Consider the following 22,634-nt stretch of genomic DNA (forward strand, 5'->3'; position numbering starts at 1 on the left):
ATCACGTTTACGGAAGTGTAGCGTCTAGCATAGCGATACTGTGCCTTCAAATTTTAGCTTTCACACTCCTTGATACCAGGTTCGACAAAGGGCCAAGTAAACTAGTTTTTTTTTTTTAGAGATAGAAGGCTAGAGTAGTTAGCTAGTTTTCCGATTTTCAGGTGTAAGGTTAGGGGTCGAATCGCACCAAACATATTCTAGAAGAGATTTCCCTTATATCTCCTTTCTAAGATGGGTCTTCTTTTTACCAAAAAAAAAAAAAAAAACGTTTACCAAGTATAGCCTGGTCTAATGGTAAGTTTTGTGGTTGTGGAATCAAACCCCACTAGAGACACTTTGGGGTGGGGATTCCCTTACCTATCCCCCCACTTTCAAAGTGCTTAACCTGCTAACCCAAAAAAAAAAAAAAATCACGTTTACGTCAAAACTTTTATTTTAAAAAGTAAACAAAACACGCCGTCAATCTATTTAAATATACTCATTTTAGTCTCTACTAAAAAATTGCCCCACTAAAATTATATTCTTTTAAAATTATTCAATTCATTTAAGTTAAACTCAACTTAACTTATTTTTCTACTCCAAGGGAGTTAACTTAATTCATTTTTTACTTTGATATCAGTTCATTTTATCTCAATTCAGCGTAACATCATCCATATGACCGTATCATCACTCTCTCAGCCATCCGGACCCAACGCCCTCGCAAAAGGACGGTTGAAAATAAAAAGGCACAATCATCATTCATCAAACTTTAGCCGTCCCCAGCTGAGTCAAAAACTCAAAACACTAATTTAATTTTTACCCGGGAAAAACCCTTAAAATTCAAATCAAATGATACAGTAGAAAGAAACAAGATATTCATATTCCTCCATTAAAACACACACAAAAAAAAAATAAAAAAATTCCATAATTCCAAATAATTCCTTAACCCAGTTCCACAGAAATCGAATTTCCCCAAATTCTTTGAGCCGTTTAAACCACCTTTTTCAACGATCATCCTCCTCAATAGATTCCCTCCCCTTTGATCAATCCTTTTCTTTCTCTCTCTTCTCTTCTTCATTCCTTTTTCCAAGCCAAGAATCTCTTCTCTGTATTTCTCCTTTTATTTATTTATTTATTTATTTTTTTCTGGGTTTTGCCTTTTTTTTACGATGCCCCCTTTCTTCAATCTGTACTACTCCTTTATTTTCCCACCCTTTACTTCTTTTTCTTCCTTTCTTCTTCTTCTTCTTTCCTTTTCTCTCTCTTCAATTTTTGGGTCCTTTTCATTCCATAAAACCTCCCTTTCTCGCTTTTCGATTCCCCCCTTCAAACTCCGGCGGTTTATTAGCTTTACACTTCCATTTTCATGGCTGATTCCACTGAAATTCAACACTTTTCTCAGCCTTGTATTTATGGTAAGCTTCTTTCCTTTTGCCGCCTTTTTTTAATTTGTATTTGGGTATACAGCCATGTGTTCGATAAAATGCCTCAATGAACTCTCGAGCTTCGCGCTTAATCATGTTCTGTTTAATTATATGGGACTTAGTAATATTATTGTTATTTAGAAAAAAAATTATGTCTTGATTGAAATTTAGATGATGAGTATAGTTATGAAGTTCTGAAGTGGTTTGTAATAATGATGAGCAGGGCTTTCGGCTCATCCGAATACAGAGAAGAAGTCGCGGTTTATGAAATGGTTGAGTAAGATTTTTAAAGGCAGTAGTGGCGGAGGAGGTGGTGGTGGGGGGTCTAGTCGCGGCTCATCAGCTGGTGGTCGACATCCACAGTTTCTCGAGGATGAAAATATGGTTTGGCGGGCACCTTCTAGATCATTGGTAATACATGTAACACAGCTTTATATATCTTTTGCAACCGGGTTGATCTTTTTATTACAACTTTACAAGTACTCGTAATTCTAACTAGCAAATAATGTCTGAGTAACAAATAAACTCTTTTTAATATGTCATGTAGAATAATTGAAGCTGGTTATTGCCTACATCATATCTTCCAAAGTTCAATCCTGTTAGGTAGGCACTAAATGGTGCTATTGCACTTTAGTCTTTTGTCCCACTTTTTTTATAATTGATGAAACGTGAAAATGTGCTCCTTAAGAAAGTGGTAATGGTATATTTACTACAGTAGAAGAGTTGGACCCAAAAGCTGAATTTTTTAAACAGGAAAAAAACATGTAATTTCTGTAAAGTTTCCTTTTACATTGTATTTTGCAAGGATTTCATTTTATAACATTTTTACTATACCATAAGATATTTAAGGGTGACCAAGAAAAAGATCATACAGGGGTTCCTTTTCTTTTTTGTTCTCCTTTTTTGCTTTTCCTTTTTCGGTTAAGAGGAGGGGAATGGGTTGCTTGGAGTCCAGGCATCCCAAATTCTCTGTGAGCCTGCTACAAGCAATACATATTTCAGATCATGAATCATATCCTGGGAAAAATGATATCTTTACTTATTTTATAGCTGTAATCCTACTTTTTATGAATTGTATCAAAGTAACGAGAACCTTGTTTATTTCCTTAAAAAAAAAAAAAGTTTTTTAGTTTAGATATGATCCCTAGTTCCCTGTTTCTAGTAATGCTCTATTAAATATAAGTATCATTTTCCCTCCTTCCATATTAGTTTATAGATGATGACTTTGTATATAATCTTAATTTGCAAATTCAGCCAACAGTCTCAACACAAATTACTATGAAAAGATGCATCACTTTATTATGTAAGCGCTATTGTGGCACAGAACGGAGTTTCAAACACGTGAACTTCAAAGGAGATACTAATTTTCTTGTCACATAGCACACCTTTGTTGTTTTGGATTTATTAATTGTGTACCACTCTTTGCATTGGTGAACATCAACTAAACTAAGCTTACATAATCTGATGAAGAATGAACAAACATGTTGCTTAGATCAACAGATCATAAGCTCCTTACAAAATTTCCCTTTCTGTGTTAGTCTTTTGCTAGCCCAAAGTATTGAGCGGTTAGAAGACAAAAAGTCTACAACCTGATTGGTAAGTGGTGATAAATAGTGGTAATGAGAATGAATTTGTGTATTGCTATGTAAGAAAAATCAATGTCCAATCCCATGGTAATGCTAATTCACCCTCAAATTATCTCTTATTCTTCACAAATTTTCATTACCATCCATTACTACTTGGGAGAGTGGTATTGGGTGGTAATGGACATTTATGAAAAAACACACAAGTTTGGGGATGAGATTGCATTACTATGGACATTAGGATGTTACTCTGTATGCCAAATTACAGTTAAAATGTTAAATTTATTTCCATTACCACTATTTATAGCTGACTACCTAATGGGCTGTGAAAGATAGAATTCACTTTCAGGTAAATTACAGACTGATTCTTATTTACAATAAATAGTGGATGCAGAATTTTTACCTTCACTTATATGCTGTTAGAAACAGGTCTATTCTTCTCATCCACGTCGCTTGAACTTTCAAACATTAAACAAATTTGCATATTTAGCTACCAGGAACAAGCATTGGCCCCAACATAGAACATAATTTTCAGTATAACCATTTTTCTCATACAGTCCCTTATATTGGAATTGATTTCGTCTGCTGTTTTGATTTTTTAGTACAAGTTAGCTCATATTATATAATGTAAAAGCCTAACCTGTATTTACAATGGCATCAGGATGATCGGCCTAGAGCAAGTAAAGACCAGGATGAGTTAGACCGTGCGCTTGCTCTCTCTTTGTCAGATGACTTCAAAAGACCAGGTGGTAGGTATTGTTAAATAAGAACTGAGCCTAATGGCTGTGCTTCTCATTCTATAATATTTCTTTCTAACACACATTATCCAAGTTAACACTACTTCACCCTTTTCTCTCTGATCCTGTCACTGAATGAGCTGTATCCGCACTTTCAGGCTATAAACGGCGCACAGACAATGATGACGATACAGCAAGAGGTCTACAAGATAGTCTGCATAGACCTTCCTATATCCCCTATATGCCCACTTATCCTGATTATCCTCCTTATGATCCAGTCCCATTCTTTCCTAGAAGCTATAGGTACAAAATCTCTCTCTTCCCGTCCCATTAGAAGACTTGTGTGATGGAAAAAAGGGAACACAAAGAACACTTACCCTGATTATCCTCATGATCCAGTCCCATTCTTTCCAGTCCCATTCAATGATTCACAATGTTCTTTGTGTTCCCTTTTTTTCATCACACAAGTCTTCTGATGTTTGCTGTGAACCATTGAATGTTATCAGTTGCTCATAAATAGAAATTTGAGAATAAGTCTCCATTGGCTTTATGCCTTTATGGCCTTAATGTTAATAAAATCTTAGATTTAAAATTTCAATTCTGGTATTTCTACTTTATGGACATCTCCAATCTTGAAATGCATATGCTGACTTATGGTTAATGCTCTGGATTGCAGATTATGCAGTGGGTGCAACGGTGAAATTGGGTATGGAAATTATCTTGGATGCATGGGAACATTTTTCCATCCAGAATGCTTTTGCTGTCGCTCTTGCCGTCTCCCCATCACTGAGCATGAGGTAGTCCAATATTTCCTATATAATAATAAATTGTATCTATGTTTACAATTTTGCATGCTTCTATAATGTCACTTCCGACTTTCCTCAACCACGGTTGTAATTTGTTTCTACCCTGTTATACCAATGTATTATCTCTGTTTAAAATATTATCAATTATTTCCTTATGTTGAAACAAGTCTTACTTTTTTCCGTTGATTCAAGTTTTCTTTGTCAGGGAAGGATCCATACCATAAAACCTGTTTCAAGGAGTTAACTCATCCGAAGTGTGAAGTTTGCCACCAATTTGTAAGGAAATGCCAACTTTTGTCCTCTGATCTGTGGCCCTTTCCAGTTCTATTCTTATTTGTTATATGTAGTATTTGCCTAGTGATAGTGAATGTTGGAATTAAATATTAATAGGTTTTCCTATCAGAATGAGGTTTTATCACTGAGTAGACAATGAAGTATATCTTATCCTTCATTTTCAGATCCCAACAAATGCAGCTGGTTTAATTGAGTATCGATGCCACCCATTTTGGACACAGAAATATTGTCCCTCACATGAGCATGATCACACAGCTCGTTGCTGCAGTTGTGAACGTTTAGAGGTACATTACAGCAATAAATCTTGTTCATTTACCAAATTTCAGTAACAGATTAATAGAATACTGCATTGTGGATTGCAATATCTCTCTTTCTGATATATGTAACTTCTGCTTTCCCTTGGCTTATGTTTCCTTATTTTTTCTATTTTAAAGTCTTGGAATACAAGGTACATTGCCTTAGGAGATGGAAGGAGTTTATGCTTAGAGTGCATGGAATCTGCCATCATGGACACCGGAGATTGTCAACCTCTCTATCATGCTATCAGGGATTATTATGAAGGGATGAACATGAGAATTGATCAACAAATTCCCATGCTTTTGGTTGAAAGACAAGCCCTAAATGAAGCTATTGTAGGGGAGAAAAATGTAATTAGCAGTTTCTCTAATTTTTTTTAATATTTTTTTTTTTTTTGTGAACAATCTCTAAACCCTGTGAATGATTGTATTCAAGGGCTTTCATCACATGCCAGAGACCAGAGGGTTATGTCTATCTGAAGAGCAGACTGTGACCAGTGTATGTCCTTATGATCCTCATTCCCCTTTTATATATAGATTTATTATCTATCTATGCCAACCATTTATCCTTTGCCAAATCAACCAGATACTTAGAAGGCCAAAAATTGGAGGACATAAACTGGTAGGAATGAGAACACAACCCCAGAAGCTAACCCGAAAATGTGAAGTGACAGCAATTCTTGTTCTCTATGGTTTGCCTAGGTAAGCTTCACTACTGATGATTGTTACAATATTGAACCTAGCTCACAGTGGAGGCTGCTGGCTACAATTCATTATAAGAATTTCAATTAGCTCTATTAATTTTCTTCAACTAATCGTTGATAATTTTTGCTTTGTTTGCATACAGGTTGTTGACGGGTGCTATACTTGCTCATGAATTGATGCATGGATGGTTACGTCTTAAAGGTATTGTTTACATTATAGAAATACACTAGCTATCCTCAAAGTTGGTAATGCTTTTGAAATGAGAAACATATTCGAGTAATTACTTTGTAATAATTTTTGTCATTTAGCAAGAACATTAATCATTCACTTACACCTGAAACTGATTTATGAAATTGTGCAGGCTACCGTAATCTTAGTCCTGAGGTTGAGGAGGGTATTTGTCAAGTGCTTTCGTATATGTGGCTTGAGTCGGAGGTGATGCCAGGTTTTCGAAACATGCCATCCACATCTACAGCTTCTACATCTACATCTTCATATTCATCTTCGAAAAAAGGCAGGACTTCTGAGGTTGAGAAGAAGTTGGGTGAGTTTTTCCTGCACCAGATTGCCCATGATGCTTCTCCAGCTTACGGTGGAGGATTTAGAGCAGCCAATGCAGCTGTCAATACCTATGGTTTACGTCGTACCTTAAATCATATACATCTCACTGGAAGTTTTCCAATATAAAGAACCAAGCTCCCTCCTTTCACCCCTTTCTCTTCCTATTACATTCACTCTGACGGATTTAACATACAGGATAGTTCCTCTGTTCTTTGGTCTCAACTCTCGAGTATTCAACATCAGCTGACTATGGAAATCTTAAATTGAGTTTCCACCCTTGGTTTTTATGGGGTCATTTACACATCACATTATTAGATTCTACACGATTACGTAATAAACTGTCCAAGTACTGCCCGTATATTTGTTGAGAAGTCACTTGCATTTTATTTACTGTTATTGTTATCAATTGAATTACCATGATTGATACGATTAAGGAATTCTGAACTTGAATTATTCTTTTGGAAGGAAGTTCTTCCAGCGCTTCATCCTTGCTTACTTAATGTCTTGTTCTTTCAAATACAAAATCAAAGCCAATTGTATAGCCCTATTACCTTATGTTACTTTTTGCATAATGCATTACTCCAACAAAATACTTATACTTTCGGGAAAAGAACAAGGAAAGTAGAAAATCCTGAACTAATTTCTCAGTTTCAGCCAATTGGTCTCTGCAACGTGATTTATAAGTGTATTGCGAAGTGTCTCACAGATTGCCTTCGCGTGGTTCTGCCTAGTTTGGTGGCTGATTATCAAAACGCCTTTGTTCTGGGTCGTTTTTTTATCAAATAACGCGTTCATTACTCATGAGGTCATTTCTTTTATGAACAATTCAAAGGCCAAGAAGAGGTTTTTTGCAGCTATCAAATTGGACATGAATAAAGCTTATGATCGGGTTCTACAGGCTTATGGTTTCCCAACTTACTAGATTCATATCATTAGTCAGTGTGTCTCGACAGTCTCTTATCAGGTATTAGTCAATGGTAATCCTTCCCCAGCCTTTTAGCCGCAGTGTCACCTTCGATAGGGGGATCCGCTTTCTTCCTATTAGTTTGTCCTCTGTATGGAAGTTTTATTTGCCATGCTCAGGAAGGCTGAAAGGGACTCTTTTATTCGGGGGATCAGTATTTCAAGGGGTGCCCCTTCGATTTCTCATTTGTTCTTCGCGGACGACTCGTTGCTGTTCCTACAGGTTTCTCCTTCCGCTTATGACAATCTTATGGCTCTCTCGTGACAACTGCAAGTCGTTTGTCAAGTTTAGCCCGAATACTCCATAAGATTATCGAGACTATCTTTCCTGTAGTCTGAAACTTTATTGCAAGCCCTCTCTTGGTTCTTATTTGGGGTAACCGGTTGAGTTAAGTCGTAGTAATTACTTTGGCTTTTTGATTGATAAAGTGGTCAAGCGACTTTTTGATTTTGCAGTTGTTGGTTTGTTTTCTGCTACCAAATTAGTCATTATTAATTCGATTTTGGTTGCTTCTTTCAATCATATCCTGTCGATTTTTAAGGTTCCGCCTTCGGTTTGTCCTCGCATTGACAACCTGTTGGCACGATTTTGGTAGAAATTTGATTCTCGGTCTCGGGGTTTAGCAATGCGTTCGAAGTCTCTTCTTCATTTGCCTAAAGATCTAGGTGGTTTGGGTATTCGTAGGTTGGAAAGTTTTAACTTTACGCTACTCGCTCGGCAATACTGGCATATTCACCAACACTCTCAGCTTTTGGTTTCGCGGATGCTTACTACTAAGTATCCCTCCCTGCGTTCTTTTCAGACTTGGACGATTCCTCGGGCTTGTCGTAGCCTTTTAACTGGTTTGTCTACTCTTGATCGAGGAATAGCCTGGAAAGTTGGTTCGGGCACTAAGGTTCGAATACTTGAGGATGACTGGGTTCCGGGGGGCCTGTTAATTTTCGTGACGGTTCTAGTGTGTCGGCTTCTCCAACACATGTTTCTTCAATAATTAATCCGCGTTCTTACGCATGGGATTCGACCTCAGTTCATTGGCTTTTTGATAATACTACGGCGCTCCGCATCCTAGCTTTGGATCGCCCTCTTCGATGGACGATTTCGTCTACTGGAAGTTTTCTAGGGATGGATCTTTCACTACCAAGTCTGCTTATGCTATGTTGCTTAATCATTCAGTATCTTCAGGGGTCTCGGGTGCAATTCCCGCCTCTTGGTGGAAGCATTACTAGGGGTTGCCTCTTCTCCCAAAAATTTAGTGTTTTTGTTGGAAATTGCTTCACAATGCTCTGCCTTTCTCTGGGAATCTGCAGCTTCGGGGAATTCCGATAAATCCAAATTGTGTGTTATGTTGCCGGGAACGTGAAACGTCAGACCACCTTTTCCGTGACTGTTCCTTCACTTCCCATCTTTGGGCTTGTGCTCCAATTGCCTTTTCTCCTCCTCTGTTGCATGGGAAACCTTTTAATGATTGGTTCGTTGATACAGTCTTTGAGTTTCGTTCCTCTCGGAATTGGGACGGTTTGGTCTCCTTCTATTGGACAGTCTAGCTTGCGCGTAATCATAAGAGTTTTAGACAGGCAGTGTTGTCTCCTGGCACAATTTTTCATTTGGTGCAGGAATGGATATTTAGGAGTGTTTCGGTGCAAGGATTCAGGTCCCTCATTTGCTCGTTAGGGAGACCGTCTCCCCCTACTTTGGTAAACTTTGATTCTTGCTATTTGTAGGGTAATTCCTCCTCTGCATTTGATGTCTGTCTTCTGTTTGATGGGGCATGGAGTGCTCGCGACCTTAGGGGGGGAGCAGGTTGGATTTTTAGGGATGTTTCAGATTCTCTTTTGGGTGGTTGCTCGAGAGCTTGTCACTCCTCTTCGGCCCTTCAGTCTGAGTAACAGGCTTGTTTGTGGGCTCTTCGGGCTGCCGATCGTCGAGGCTTTCGTTGTCTCCTTATCTACTCCGACTGTTCCAATCTTTTTTCCCTTCTGAGAATTGTCGTGAAGGCGATATTTCTTACCCCTGGTTGCTTCAATATTCGATTCTCTCTTGCGGTTCTCCGTTTGCAAGCTTCACAAGGTTCTTCGTCAGTGGATTGCCCCGGCTCACTGGCTGGTTGTTCAGGCTTTTTCTTTGTCAGGGCTTCTTGTCAAAAAAAAAACAAAAAAAAAACTTATAAGAATAAGTATCTTCGATTAAATTTGTAAAAAGTTAACTAAAACACATATTAAATAAAATTCCAAATTTAATCTATTATTTCTAGGGTTAAACAGAAATTCTAGAATATGAAAAGTATGGAAACTGCTGCATATCAACTTTGATGTGTATATCTTTGTTACATATCAATTAAAATTTAATTAAATACATTTGGTAAAAAACAAAGATATATTCGACCCAAACTACTATGACAAACATATCAGCTAGGATGCTCGGACACTTCGTCCAACAGCTGTGTCTGGGTCCGACACCGTTTCGGATACCGACACTCGTTCGACACACGACGGACACACATAAAAACTGCTTCCGGTTTTTTTAATATATTTAGACATTTTGAGACGAATCGTATCCTACTATGATACGATCCAGTTTGCATTTTGATATGTCACCTCATCTTTTTAACTTTTTTAATTAGAAAGTTAAGGTAAAGTATGAGAGAAAAAGGTAAGAGTTATAATATGAGCGTCTTCAAAACACATTTCATAGCACATTTCATAGCGTATGTGAATTAGGAGAATTATTTAGCTACGGTAAATGACTTGTTTTAAGGTTAATTATTTAGTATTTTATTGAATAGGTTGTCAAAATCTCCTTTTTTGATATATTATTTGTCTTGTTATTTGCCGTACCCGTGTCCCCTATTTTAGGATTGCCGTGTCCGTATCGTACTCGTGTCCGTATCGATGCAACCTAGCATATCAGTATAGAGTTTTACAAAATTTATAATTTACAAGAGACCTTTTCCTTTATATGAAAAAGACACGAAAGCAATACCACTAAAAAATTAGCGATATCATGAGCTTGTTGCCCTCTAATCCTCTGTGTTCTTTTCATTTGAAGTTTTTTTAAGTGAAATAAAACAAGTCAAAGAAGAGCAAAAGGATTGAAACATTTTCCTAGAAATAGATCTATGCTTGAAAAGCGAGAGAGAGGTCGGAGAATCTCCCTACTCCCAAGGGCGGGGCTTGAACTTGTAATAGTGACTTCCCCACCATCTCCACCAAACAAGCTTGTTTTCTATATAGAAGAATATTGCTTTACAAACTCCTTTACATCATGATTCTAAACTATTCTCATACAAGGACTTCAAAATGAGGGAAATATCTAAGAAAGGAGATGAGCACACTTTCCACACGATTTAACATTTATAAAACATTTTTCAATGATGTATACAAGTAAATTTTCTAAGGGTGACAGGAGCAAAATTTGCCACCATACTAGCGGTCTAGACCAAGTAAAAAGAGGTTGCAAATACATCAATGGAGCAGCATATCGAAAAACTTCTATGTCAAATCTGAATACATCCTTACTGGAACATTTGTTTCCAACAGGAAGCTACTGATCTACAGCATTATCCGACAAAAACTTCTTCATTGTCTCGTACGTCATGAAAACAATGCCTACACTGGGGACAACCTTATAGAATTCAGGGAGAATCCCTCTGTACAGTCCTTTCAATCCTTCTGTCCGGATGATATGCTTAAATGTACCAAAAATACCGGTGTTGTATACACGTGCATGACCACCAGCTCCTTCCAATTGCATCCTTCGTCTTACCAAATCAATGGGAAATATTGCTGCAGTTACAGGAGTGTAACATCAATGAAGTACAAAATATTGTGCATTTAGGTTTTCAACACAAGATATGTAACAGAATCAAATTACCAACAAAGATGACGTGAATAGGTGGCAGTGATCACCATTACTTGCCACAACTATAAAGTAGAAATTGCTAGCTAATGCCCAACATTGGAAGAGGACTAATCATATTATCAACACACAAATCAAAGCTTCATGGAAATCAAAAAGATGAGCAAAGCAATTATGTAATAGATGAACTCAAAAGACTTGGCCTTTCATGTACACATCCACCACAGAAAAGCCTAAGTGAGAAGCATACCTCACAAGAGGAAGCCTCTCACATTTGGCATAGGAGAACAGGTTTCAAATCATCTGAGACTGGTGCTTCCCTAGAAAAGGGACCAACTGCAATGCTTGATAGACTTTTGAAGATGAAATTAATCCAAGCAAGACCCTTTTGAATCAAAAGAGTCAATAAAATTCAAGTATTAGGATTTAGGAATTTAAGATAAATTCTAATCTAATTCCCTGCAAAATCATTTGCAAAAATTAAACAACTTCCTGGTTCCTGGCTCTAGTGTCAGTCTTGTTAGACATTAGTGCAGAGCCAGCACCTCAGCCTGTTTCTCTGCATCAAAAGCATAATAACTAGAAGAATTAACTTCTGCACAATATGCAGGAGTATCTAAACAACGAAGTTAAAAATATCTAACTAGTCATCCAGAAATTTCTCTTCCATGCTGGCCTTCTCTACAATAAATTCAGTAGACAGTTTTCAGCATAAACAAACAAACAAAAAAAAAAAAAAAAGAACAATCGTTAATGTCAAACATTGGCAGCCACACATGTCATTGGAAAAGAATTCAAGTAAGGTCAAAAATCACTCCAGATTAACGATCAACGGTCAAGTGCAAACACCTAGACGTGTCAAAGTAGCAGGTGCTCCGAATTGTTCAGATAACACATAAGTAGATGGCTAAAAACAAAAAAAATGTGCAAACTTGCACAAAACTATTAGCTTCTTAACGTAAATTTAGATTCGCTCACCAGTGGATGACGCAACACCAGATATACTTCCACAAGCAAGACTCACAAGCACAGTGGAATCTTGGGGCCTGTGGTCCAAAATTATGGAAATAAATCAGTTATACATGGATAGTAGAAAAACAGTATATTGATATCATCTTATAGTAAAGTTAATGCATTAAGCACCTCTGCAACTGCCAATGAGACCTCAAAGTCTCGTATACAGAGAAGCTGATCGCTATATTTGGCCCCACACTCTAAAAAGAAAAGTTAGAAAATCAACAGTTTAGAGGAACATACTTCAATAGCACAGCATAGATGTAGGTCAGATAAGAATGAGGGATTACCAAAAGGGTTGCCCCAAGCCCTTTATAAAGACCAAGCACACCTTCTTCTTTACTAATGGTACGTAGTGCATGCCATATACCTTTGTAATATGTCACATTTGTCTGCAAGAATGGCAAACAAAGTTGGAAAACTAATAAATACAAAAAAGAGAGTCGAGACTGATTAAACATTTGATCAAAATTGATTGACTACGCTGGTTTCCAAGCCAACTGATCGATATAAGCAACAGCCATGCAGAGAGAGACAAAAGGCAAAACCACGATATATTAATGCAATCACTACTTTTAAGGCAACACTTCATCAAGAGTTCAAATAATCACATATAAATATGACAAAGCAGAAAAACAGACAGATCATTATTTTTTTCCAATTATTTCAGATCAGGCGCTGCCTTGCTTACTTCCTTTTCAAACCATGAACTAGTAAAAGCTCATACAAAAGGATAACTTAAATACGGCACAAAACATGTAGAAGTGGGTCATTTAAAATGATGAACCTAACACGAAATTAAGCATGTTAAATATGGACAAATATCTCAACCCAAAACCAGAACAATTAAAATGTGCTTTTAAATGGGTTGTATGTGAAACTGTGCGCAAACCCAACACACCTAGCTCGTCTATTAAAATAGTCAAAAATTGAAAAGAAATTAAACAATCCTCCCTAAATAAAGAATTTGGCCGGGAAAAAGGCAAAAAATATGTGTTCATATAAATCATTGACATTTTAATTCAAAAAACAATTAATTTTTTGTTCTTTGTTTTCTAATCATAAACTTAATAATATTTAATATCTGACTTAGCGTTTTGATCCTGAGGGGTTCTACTTTGATCCTTGGAAGTATCTTGTATCTGATAGAGTGTTGGTTGGCAAGAAGTTTAGAAGAATTGTTGGTCCCCAGAAAGCTAAAGACTAAAGGTACAGGTGTATTACATCATATTGAATACTAATATCCACATCAACAAATACATACAGCATAAAAGCAGTCCAACAGCCCAGATGAGAAATGAAATGAAAAAAAAAAAAAAGCAAAAACAGATATGGGTGATTGAGGAAATGTACAACAATATCTTCACACAACAAACAAGATAATGACCCAAATAATAGAGTTTGGCTGAGGAAATTTACCTGTGCAGCAAGCCGTGTCCTCACCAAATCTAGAGGATAAGTAGCAGCTGCAGATGTTACTCCAGCTAAAAAGCCACCAGTCAGCCGCACAAAGATATGTGCACCTATACTTTCACTACTACTTTCTAATCCAGGAAATGACTGCAGAAGCTGCAAGAAATATTAAAAGAAAATGTCAGATCTACAATCCAGCACCCAAACAAGTTTAGTAGTGTGGGAATGTGCGGTAAGCTTATGGAACGCGGATACCAACATTCTTGTATCGTTCGTATGAATAGAAACTGACGGAGGAATAAGGAAGGCGATGAGCTATTGTAACCAAGTTTCCTCTCCAGAAAGCTCTTAATCCTTCCTCGTGCATAATTCGTGAAGCCTCCCTCCAGATGCAAGCTTTCCTCAATGTTGCTACATCTGAATGCATGCCTTGCACCTAAAAGCAGTACCATGTTGAAATAATAGAGAAATTGACAAGTTTCTGAGCAGCCAAATTAAAACAGCTAAACTATCAATCTTAGCTGAAACAAAGTACAATCTTAGAAGTTTAAACAAACACCTCAAAAAGGACTAAAGACAAACAGTAAATACCTCTTGTGAACTCTAATTAGAGACAATAATAATAAGAACATCACTAAGTAATAAAAATCCATATTGATGACACATTAGGAAAAAAATTCACAGATCACCACTACCAGTTGTCAAACCATACACAATAAGAAAAGAAGTAATCATCACTTTTACTCTGATTAAAAAGCTCTGAATTCAAATAAACCATTAAATCTTTAAACAATAATCACAAATCAGAATCACATTCCAGAAACAACAAATGCTGTGACTAGCTACATTGGACAGCAACATAGTTCATTTGGTGTTCACCGGTCAGATAGCATTAAGGCATTGTTCTCCTCAACTTACTAACTTAGACTTACTTCAGCCAAAATAAGTATCTTATCCTCAGATAAAACAAATTCCATACGTTCAAAATTCGAACAAAATAAGTTCCGATGCTAAACCAACTTGAAGAGAACAACCTCTAAACTCCACCCAAACGAGTTCCGGCCAACTTTATACTCAACTTCCAGCTGACTACAGCACTTGCCTTCATCATATAATTTACTATCAAATAAAATCTAACAATCTACACCAAGTTCAACTCAATCATTCAACAAATAATTCAGAAAACCCTTCAAGAAAGGAAATAGTAAATTCAACATTTTCACACACCCAACAAAACAGGGCAAAACCTTATACTCCCAAATTGTACAGAAAATCAAAAAAACCCCCAAATTACTTAATTTTTCTAAAACATAAATAAAAATAATTTCATCCTTAACCCTTCGAATAACATAAAATTACATCAACCCATTACAAAAATCAACAATACCCTCCTTCCTGAACCGAACCCAACAAAAGGGATACTCAAGAACATTGCAAAATCAAATTCTCTCACCTAAAATATGAAAAAGTTTGAGATTCTCTCACCTGAAAAAGAATGGTGAGACGAGCAAGCGGTGCGGTGCAAGTTTTACTAACGGCGCCGGCAATTCCGCCGGCAAGAAGCTGAGAAACCGTCCCAATTTGGGCTTTTTGTTGTTGCTTCACCTGTACGTATTTACGCGCACATCCATCTCTTTGTCCTCCATCAACGACTACTCCTACCCTCGCTTCCGTCTGCATTACGAATCACTTTCTCTCTCCTCTTTTTCTCTCTCCAAATTCAACAAAATTTGGGGATTTTATTCAGATTATTCAAAACTCAAAGAAAACCCTAGCATTAATTCATAAGAATCTAGAAAAAATTAAAGTTTTGAAGAGATTTTTTAATTGTGAATTTGATTAGGAATTGGAAAGTATAAACCCTAGAAATTGAAAAATGGCTGGTATATTTCTGCGTTGTTTGAACGAAGGGGTGAAAATCAGGTGATTTGAGATTTTATTGAGCGAGTAAAAAGACGTCGTATCTAACTCTAAACCGACTAAAACACAGTTTTTTACTGCTCAAGTTTCTAGTAAACTAAGGTTAAGTGAGAGAATATCTTAAAAGAAGGGTTAAGCTTAGGAGTCGAATATTCTTCCTCACTATCCTATTTTTTCTAATTTTAAGAGCAACTTTTTTTGTGAAGGTTTAACATTAAATTGATACCATAATAATAATAATAATAATAATAATAATAAATAATAATAATAATTCTATATAAGTCGGTGGTGGGGAGGAGTTGAGTATAAGGTGGGCAAACTATATCCACAATTCCACATGCTCTCGGTTCATACTTAAACTCCAATCACATAAGAGTATAAGACATAACCAAACTCATGATTTCATTAGAGTTTTTACACTATATTTTTATTATTAATATCTTTAATTATTCTTTTGAAAAATTATAAAAAGTCACTAATGTAAAATACTAAATCTAGCAAGATTTTTCATGAATAAATTTTCCCAACATATAAGTTTTCTAACGACTTTTTTTTTTTGAAACAAGTTTTCTAACGATTTGATTATAAAAACATAGTAGGAAGTAGTTTTTCTAGGATGTATTAGTAATTTAGCTCTCCGTACATTTGTCTTTTAGGGTGGATCAACAATTCAATATACTTGTCCCATGTTCTCTTTGGTAAACTTTTCGTATCTAATTTTTATGACTCATATAATCCTCAATTCTTTTCACTTACCCAAAGATAGGGTCACTAATAATATATAATAATTCAATATAATGTCGTGATAGTAAATAAATAAAACTATTATTATTGGTCCAAGTTTATTTGACTAGATAAAGAAAATTATTTTCTCCATTTCGTATTATTCTTTCTAATTTGATCAATTTTATCACATAAAAAAAATTCAAAATAAAGAGAACAAATTGAAACGGAGAGAGGAAAGAGTAGATTTTGTGAAAGCTCTAGCAGTTAAAAGCAGAGATCAGATAATCATAGATAACAAGATGATCGTGGATTACAAAGGAGCCGAGTAGGACCGCAAACAAATTATGGTACACATAAATTCCTTGATTAGAATAGACTGCTTATGAGAGGGGTGGATGACCCAAACGGTTTGGGTCATCCACCCAAACCCCATAAGTTCTTGGAGCTGACGATATCCTCTCATTCCAATTATGAGATAAAGTTGTGAATCACAAGGATAGGCACCAAATCCAATCATCGGTATCACTATCAATTCTCGAATTTTATTCTGTACAACATAAGCCGTGTAATGAACTTAAAATTAGTCATATTAATGATATTCATCACATATTGAAAATTGATAGCTCTTAAGTGATTTTGTAACAACTCTAATTCTAAGTTTTTTTTAACAAATTACCAAAGGTATTATTAGACACTAGAAACAAATTCCAAGAGCAAGTTTACTGTTGTGCGACAGCGGAAGCAAAGGTCGTAAACAAACAAGAAAACAATAAAGAAATTCAATGCAAACAATAAGAACAACACCAAGAATTTACGTGGTTCACTATCGATGTGATAGCTACGTCCACGGGCACCGAGATCGAATGATTTCACTATAAACTGCAAAGATTACAAAGATGATTCTTGTATTTCTCAAGAACGGCTCTCACTCTCTCTCTCTTAACCCTAATACTGATATTAGGGAGGTTTTATATTAATCCCTAATTAAAAGATACTTGGGCAAAAAGATAATAAAATAAGATAACCTAAAACCGCAAAATCCGCGTTCCGTATTTTTCCTTCTCCGCCCGGTCAGACCGGGCAAGGTCTGCCTGATCGGGCGCGAGAAGAAAACTCCATACGAATGCTTCAACGTATCCAACCCCCACCGCCCGGTCAGACCGGGCAAGGTCTGCCCGATCGGGCGAAGGCTCGCCCGGTCGGGCGAAGGCTCGCCCGGTCGGGCGCGAGAGCAGCTTCTTCAACGAATTTGCCAGGCACCTCTTCTTCTTCCGCCCGGTCAGACCGGGCAATGTCCGCCCGATCGGGCGGACAAAGCTACGAAGTACGAGTCACCTAATATACTTATCAACAATCTCCACCTTGACGAGAACTCGTAGTCAGCAAACAACCCCATCAAGACATAGTGAAAAAACATCTCAAGCCAAACCCGATGCAGGACTCATGCATAAGCCATACATCCCGATAAGTCTTCAACCAAGACCCATCACATACTCGTCTCCAAGTATAACAACTCATAATGCTCCACCTGCATCACAAGCCCCGGGCAAGCTCCACCTTAAGGCCAACACACCTACACCAGGAGCTCCCCAACTTCGCCCCTCAGGGCCTACTACATCACGTAGTAATCAATATTTAGCAAGTCTAAGCAATGTTTAAACTTGCTCAACGGAACAGGCTTAGTGAAGAAATCAGCCGGGTTGTCAGCAGTCCCAATCTTCTTCACCTTAATCCTCTTGTCAGTACGTAAGAAATGATACCTGACATCAATGTGCTTCGTCCGATCATGGTGTACTTGATCTTTAGCTAAGCAAATCGCACTTAGACTATCACAATACACTGTAGCAAAATCCTGTGCAATACCCAGTTCACCTACTAGGCCTTTGAGCCAAATAGACTCCTTAGCTGCAGAAGTTAAAGCCATATACTCAGCTTCAGTAGTTGACAACGTAACTGATGACTGCAATGTAGACTTCCAACTAACCACAGAACCACCCAAAGTGAACACATAACCAGTCACAGACCTCCTGGTATCCACATCAGCTGCATAATCAGAATCACTGTACCCAGTGACCAAGCATTCCTTATCATTCCCGTACACAAGACCAATATCAGCTGTCCCTCTCAGGTAGCGAAAAATCCTTTTCACCCCTTGCCAGTGTTCCCTCCCAGGTCGAGCCATAAACCTGCTTACAACACTAACGGCATGCGCAATATCCGGCCTAGTACAGACCATAGCATACATCAAACAACCAACCGCATTTGCATATGGAACTCTAGACATATAAGACAACTCCTCCTCTGATTGAGGTGACATAGACAAAGACAACTTACAACTAACAGTAGTTGGCGTACTTATAGGCTTCGATTTTTCCATCCCAAAACGAGACAAAATCTTTTCAATGTAGCTTTTCTGAGTCAAGAAAAGCTTACCTCTAGCCCGATCCCTGTAGATCTCCATATCCAAAATCTTCCTAGCTGCACCCAAGTCTTTCATGTCAAACTCCGAGTTAAGCATCTCCTTTAATCTAGCAATATCAGATTTATTCTTTGTGGCAACCAACATGTCATCAACATATAACAAAAGATAAATCATGGAACCATTATCCAGCTTACTATGATACACACAGCAATCATATGAATTCCTGTCAAAACCTTGTGAAACCATAAAAGAATCAAACCTTTTGTACCACTGTCGGGGGGATTGCTTAAGTCCATACAATGACTTTAGCAATCTGCAGGCATAGTGTTCCTTTCCAGGAACTTCGAATCCTTCGGGCTGCTTCATCAGAATCTCCTCCTCCAAATCGCCATGAAGGAAAGCCGTTTTAACATCCAACTGCTCCAGCTCAAGATCAAAATGTGCTACAATTGACAATAACACACGGATAGAAGTATGTCGAACCACAGGTGAGAATATCTCAACAAAATCAACCCCTTCTACCTGACTGAACCCCTTAGCAACTAGCCTAGCCTTAAAACGTATTTGCTCAGTTTCCGACAACCCTTCTTTCTTCTTGTAAATCCATTTACAACCCACAAGCTTCCTCCCTTCCGGTACTTTTACCAGTTCCCACACTCTGTTCTTGTAAAGAGACTGCATCTCTTCACCCATTGCGGCAAGCCATTGCGCAGACTCACTACAACTAATTGCTTGTTTATATGTGGCAGGTTCAAATGACTCTACATCATCAGCTACACTCAATGCATAACCTGTCATCGCATCAACACAGCAATTTCTTCCCTCCATCTCTTCAATCAATCTAACAGGCTTCTTGATAACTCGTTTAGGCATCTCAAGAATGGTGTCAGGTTGACTAGATGACCCCTGATTAGATTGCTCCACCTCATCCCCAGAGTTAGAATGAGTAGGAGTAATCTCAGGTTCAGGAGTACCCGGCACTGGAACATCAGCATCATCATCAATATATTGTACCCGAGGTAAATCAGCAATGGTAGACTGATGTACCTCAAGTACCCCATCTGTCTGTAATAAATTGTCTCCTTCCCTTCTCAAATCTGAAATCTCTGCATTTTTAATTGAATACATGGTGTTTTCATCGAAAGTAACATCCCTACTAAGAATGACCCGACCCTCCGAAGGTGAAAAAATTCTAAACCCCTTCACACCATCCCCGTACCCAACAAAACACCCCTTCTTGGCTCGTGGATCCAGCTTACCCTCAATAACATGATAATAAGCAACACAACCAAAAATCTTCAAATTCGAAAAATTAGGCAACTTACCACTCCAGATCTCAAACGGAATCTTGGAATCAATTCCAGAATGAGGACCCCTATTAATGACATAACAAGCTGTTAACACAGCTTCACTCCAGTACCTCCTCCCAAGCCCTGCATTAGAGAGCATGCATCGAACTCTCTCTAGCAGTGTCTGATTAACCCGTTCTGCTACACCGTTCTGCTGTGGTGTCTTCCTGACAGTATGATGCCGACCTATACCCTCATCTGCACAGAACTGATTAAACTCGTCTTTGCAAAACTCTAGCCCATTGTCCGTTCGTAGCTTCTTGATCTTCCTTCCTTGTCGATTTTCCACCAAAGCTTTCCATTGCTTGAAAACTTTGAAGGCCTCATCCTTTGACTTAAGCAACCTAAGCCATGTGTATCGGGACTTGTCATCAACAAATGACACAAAATAGTGGTAACCTCCCATACCTTCAACTCTAGATGGACCCCAGCAATCTGAATGGATGTAATCGAGCACTGCATCAGTAATGTGAGCACCCTTGCTGAACTTTGACCTGTGTTTCTTACCAAACACACAATGCTCACAAAATTCAAGGTTGGCAACCTTGACCCCGGATAGAAGACCCCTCTTGGACAATAGCTGCATCCCCTTCTCCCCCATATGACCAAGCCTCATGTGCCAAATCTTAGTCATCTCCTGGTGAGATACAGATGCGCAAACCGCAGAACTAGGCAGTGTAACACCCTCAAAAACATAGAGGGTGTTCCTTTTGATACCCTTAAGTACCAACTCAGAACCTCTGAAAATACACAACTCCCCATCTGAAAACACACCATTGTACCCCAAGTCATCCAGGGTACCCAATGAAATCAGATTCTTTCCTAAAGCAGGAACATGCCGTACATTAGTCAAAGTTAACCTCCGCCCATCAACAGTCCTCAACCTCATGGAACCAATACCTGTGACCTTACATGGAGCATTGTTACCGACTATAACCATACCCCCATTGCGAGGTTCATATGTATCAAACCAATCTCGACGTGGACACATATGGAACGAACACCCCGAATCTAGAACCCAGTTATCAGATAAATCATCAGACCTAGCAGAACTGACTAATGCTAAATCTTCCTCTGAATTATAGCTCTCATTCGGTTTCTCTTCAACTACAGCAGCCTGGGACTTGTTTTTCCTCACCGGACAATTATTCCTAAAGTGACCCGGTTCTTTACAGTAATAACATGTTTTAGTAGTAGTTTTACTAGATCCATCCTTGCCGTTTCCAGCACCCGACCCAGCATTGTTCCCCTTGTTAAACCCCTTATTCTTTTTAGACTTTCCGGACTTAACAAATAACCCACTACCATTATCCCCATTATCACTCGTAGCTTTCATTCTGAGTTCCCTAGTATGAAGTGCTGCCTTCACTTCTTCTAAGGTTATAGAATCCTTACCAACAACAAAAGACTCTACAAAATTCTCAAAGCTAGACGGTAGAGATACAAGTAAAATCAACGCAGCATCCTCATCATCAATTTTAACATCTAAATTACGTAAATCAAGCAAAATAGAGTTAAGTTTTTCTAGATGTTCCCGTAAGGAAGTACCTGACTGCATCCGGAGGCTAAACAACCGCTGTTTCAGTAATAATTTGTTGGTCAACGACTTAGTCATATACAATGACTCCAGCTTCAGCCACAATCCAGCCGCCGTTTCCTGATCAGCAACCTCCGTGATGATTTGATCATCAAGACTAAGTAATATGGTAGAGTGTGCCTTCTCTTCCATAACTTCTAACTGCGAGTCAGTCGGTCCGTCTCCTGACTCCGAAGTAGTACTCTTTGGAGCCAACGGACGCCATATCTGCTGTTGTTTTAACAGAGCCTTCATCTTAATTTGCCATAGCCCGAAACTATTTTTCCCGGTAAACTTCTCAATTCTTATTGTTGAATCTCCTGCCATTGTTATCTTCAAGAAACTCTCCAAGGATTGAACCTGAGCTCTTGATACCAATTGTTGTGCGACAGCGGAAGCAAAGGTCGTAAACAAACAAGAAAACAATAAAGAAATTCAATGCAAACAATAAGAACAACACCAAGAATTTACGTGGTTCACTATCGATGTGATAGCTACGTCCACGGGCACCGAGATCGAATGATTTCACTATAAACTGCAAAGATTACAAAGATGATTCTTGTATTTCTCAAGAACGGCTCTCACTCTCTCTCTCTTAACCCTAATACTGATATTAGGGAGGTTTTATATTAATCCCTAATTAAAAGATACTTGGGCAAAAAGATAATAAAATAAGATAACCTAAAACCGCAAAATCCGCGTTCCGTATTTTTCCTTCTCCGCCCGGTCAGACCGGGCAAGGTCTGCCTGATCGGGCGCGAGAAGAAAACTCCATACGAATGCTTCAACGTATCCAACCCCCACCGCCCGGTCAGACCGGGCAAGGTCTGCCCGATCGGGCGAAGGCTCGCCCGGTCGGGCGAAGGCTCGCCCGGTCGGGCGCGAGAGCAGCTTCTTCAACGAATTTGCCAGGCACCTCTTCTTCTTCCGCCCGGTCAGACCGGGCAATGTCCGCCCGATCGGGCGGACAAAGCTACGAAGTACGAGTCACCTAATATACTTATCAACAT

At 38.3% G+C, this 22,634-nt stretch overlaps 2 protein-coding genes across 5 annotated transcripts; one reads left to right on the top strand and one right to left on the bottom strand.

Moving 5' to 3' along the window:
• Window positions 1-256: 256 nt before the first annotated feature.
• On the top strand, window positions 257-6,868 carry LOC110699179 (protein DA1-related 2-like). Of its 2 annotated transcripts, XM_021876669.1 has the most exons (12): window positions 257-1,394; window positions 1,627-1,814; window positions 3,648-3,735; window positions 3,882-4,026; window positions 4,400-4,520; window positions 4,722-4,805; window positions 4,988-5,107; window positions 5,258-5,470; window positions 5,556-5,618; window positions 5,706-5,821; window positions 5,967-6,025; window positions 6,186-6,868. In XM_021876669.1, the coding sequence occupies exons 1-12, from the start codon at window positions 1,346-1,348 to the stop codon at window positions 6,509-6,511; spliced, it is 1,572 nt and encodes a 523-aa protein (XP_021732361.1). In that variant the 5' UTR covers window positions 257-1,345; the 3' UTR covers window positions 6,512-6,868. The 2 variants fall into 2 exon arrangements, with proteins under 2 accessions (XP_021732361.1, XP_021732362.1); XM_021876670.1 differs by lacking the exon at window positions 257-1,394 and having other exon boundaries at window positions 1,727-1,814; window positions 3,648-3,739.
• A 3,682-nt stretch (window positions 6,869-10,550) lies between these two features.
• LOC110699180 (mitochondrial substrate carrier family protein B-like) lies at window positions 10,551-15,763 on the bottom strand. 3 transcript variants are annotated; one of them, XR_002506876.1, is made up of 8 exons: window positions 15,117-15,763; window positions 13,891-14,067; window positions 13,638-13,787; window positions 12,509-12,610; window positions 12,348-12,418; window positions 12,183-12,250; window positions 11,455-11,763; window positions 11,020-11,131 (listed from the first exon to the last, which is right to left on the bottom strand). XR_002506876.1 is itself a non-coding variant. In XM_021876671.1 (7 exons), exons 1-7 carry the CDS (start codon window positions 15,309-15,311, stop codon window positions 10,890-10,892), a joined length of 1,005 nt encoding a protein of 334 aa, XP_021732363.1. In that variant the 5' UTR covers window positions 15,312-15,761; the 3' UTR covers window positions 10,551-10,889. The 3 variants fall into 3 exon arrangements, 1 of the variants encoding a protein (XP_021732363.1); XM_021876671.1 differs by lacking the exon at window positions 11,455-11,763 and having other exon boundaries at window positions 10,551-11,131; window positions 15,117-15,761; XR_002506877.1 differs by having other exon boundaries at window positions 11,455-12,250; window positions 15,117-15,762.
• Window positions 15,764-22,634: the final 6,871 nt, after the last annotated feature.

This window comes from Chenopodium quinoa, unplaced genomic scaffold, assembly GCF_001683475.1.
Source record: "Chenopodium quinoa cultivar QQ74 unplaced genomic scaffold, ASM168347v1, whole genome shotgun sequence".
NCBI classification, from domain to species: Eukaryota; Viridiplantae; Streptophyta; class Magnoliopsida; order Caryophyllales; family Amaranthaceae; genus Chenopodium; species Chenopodium quinoa.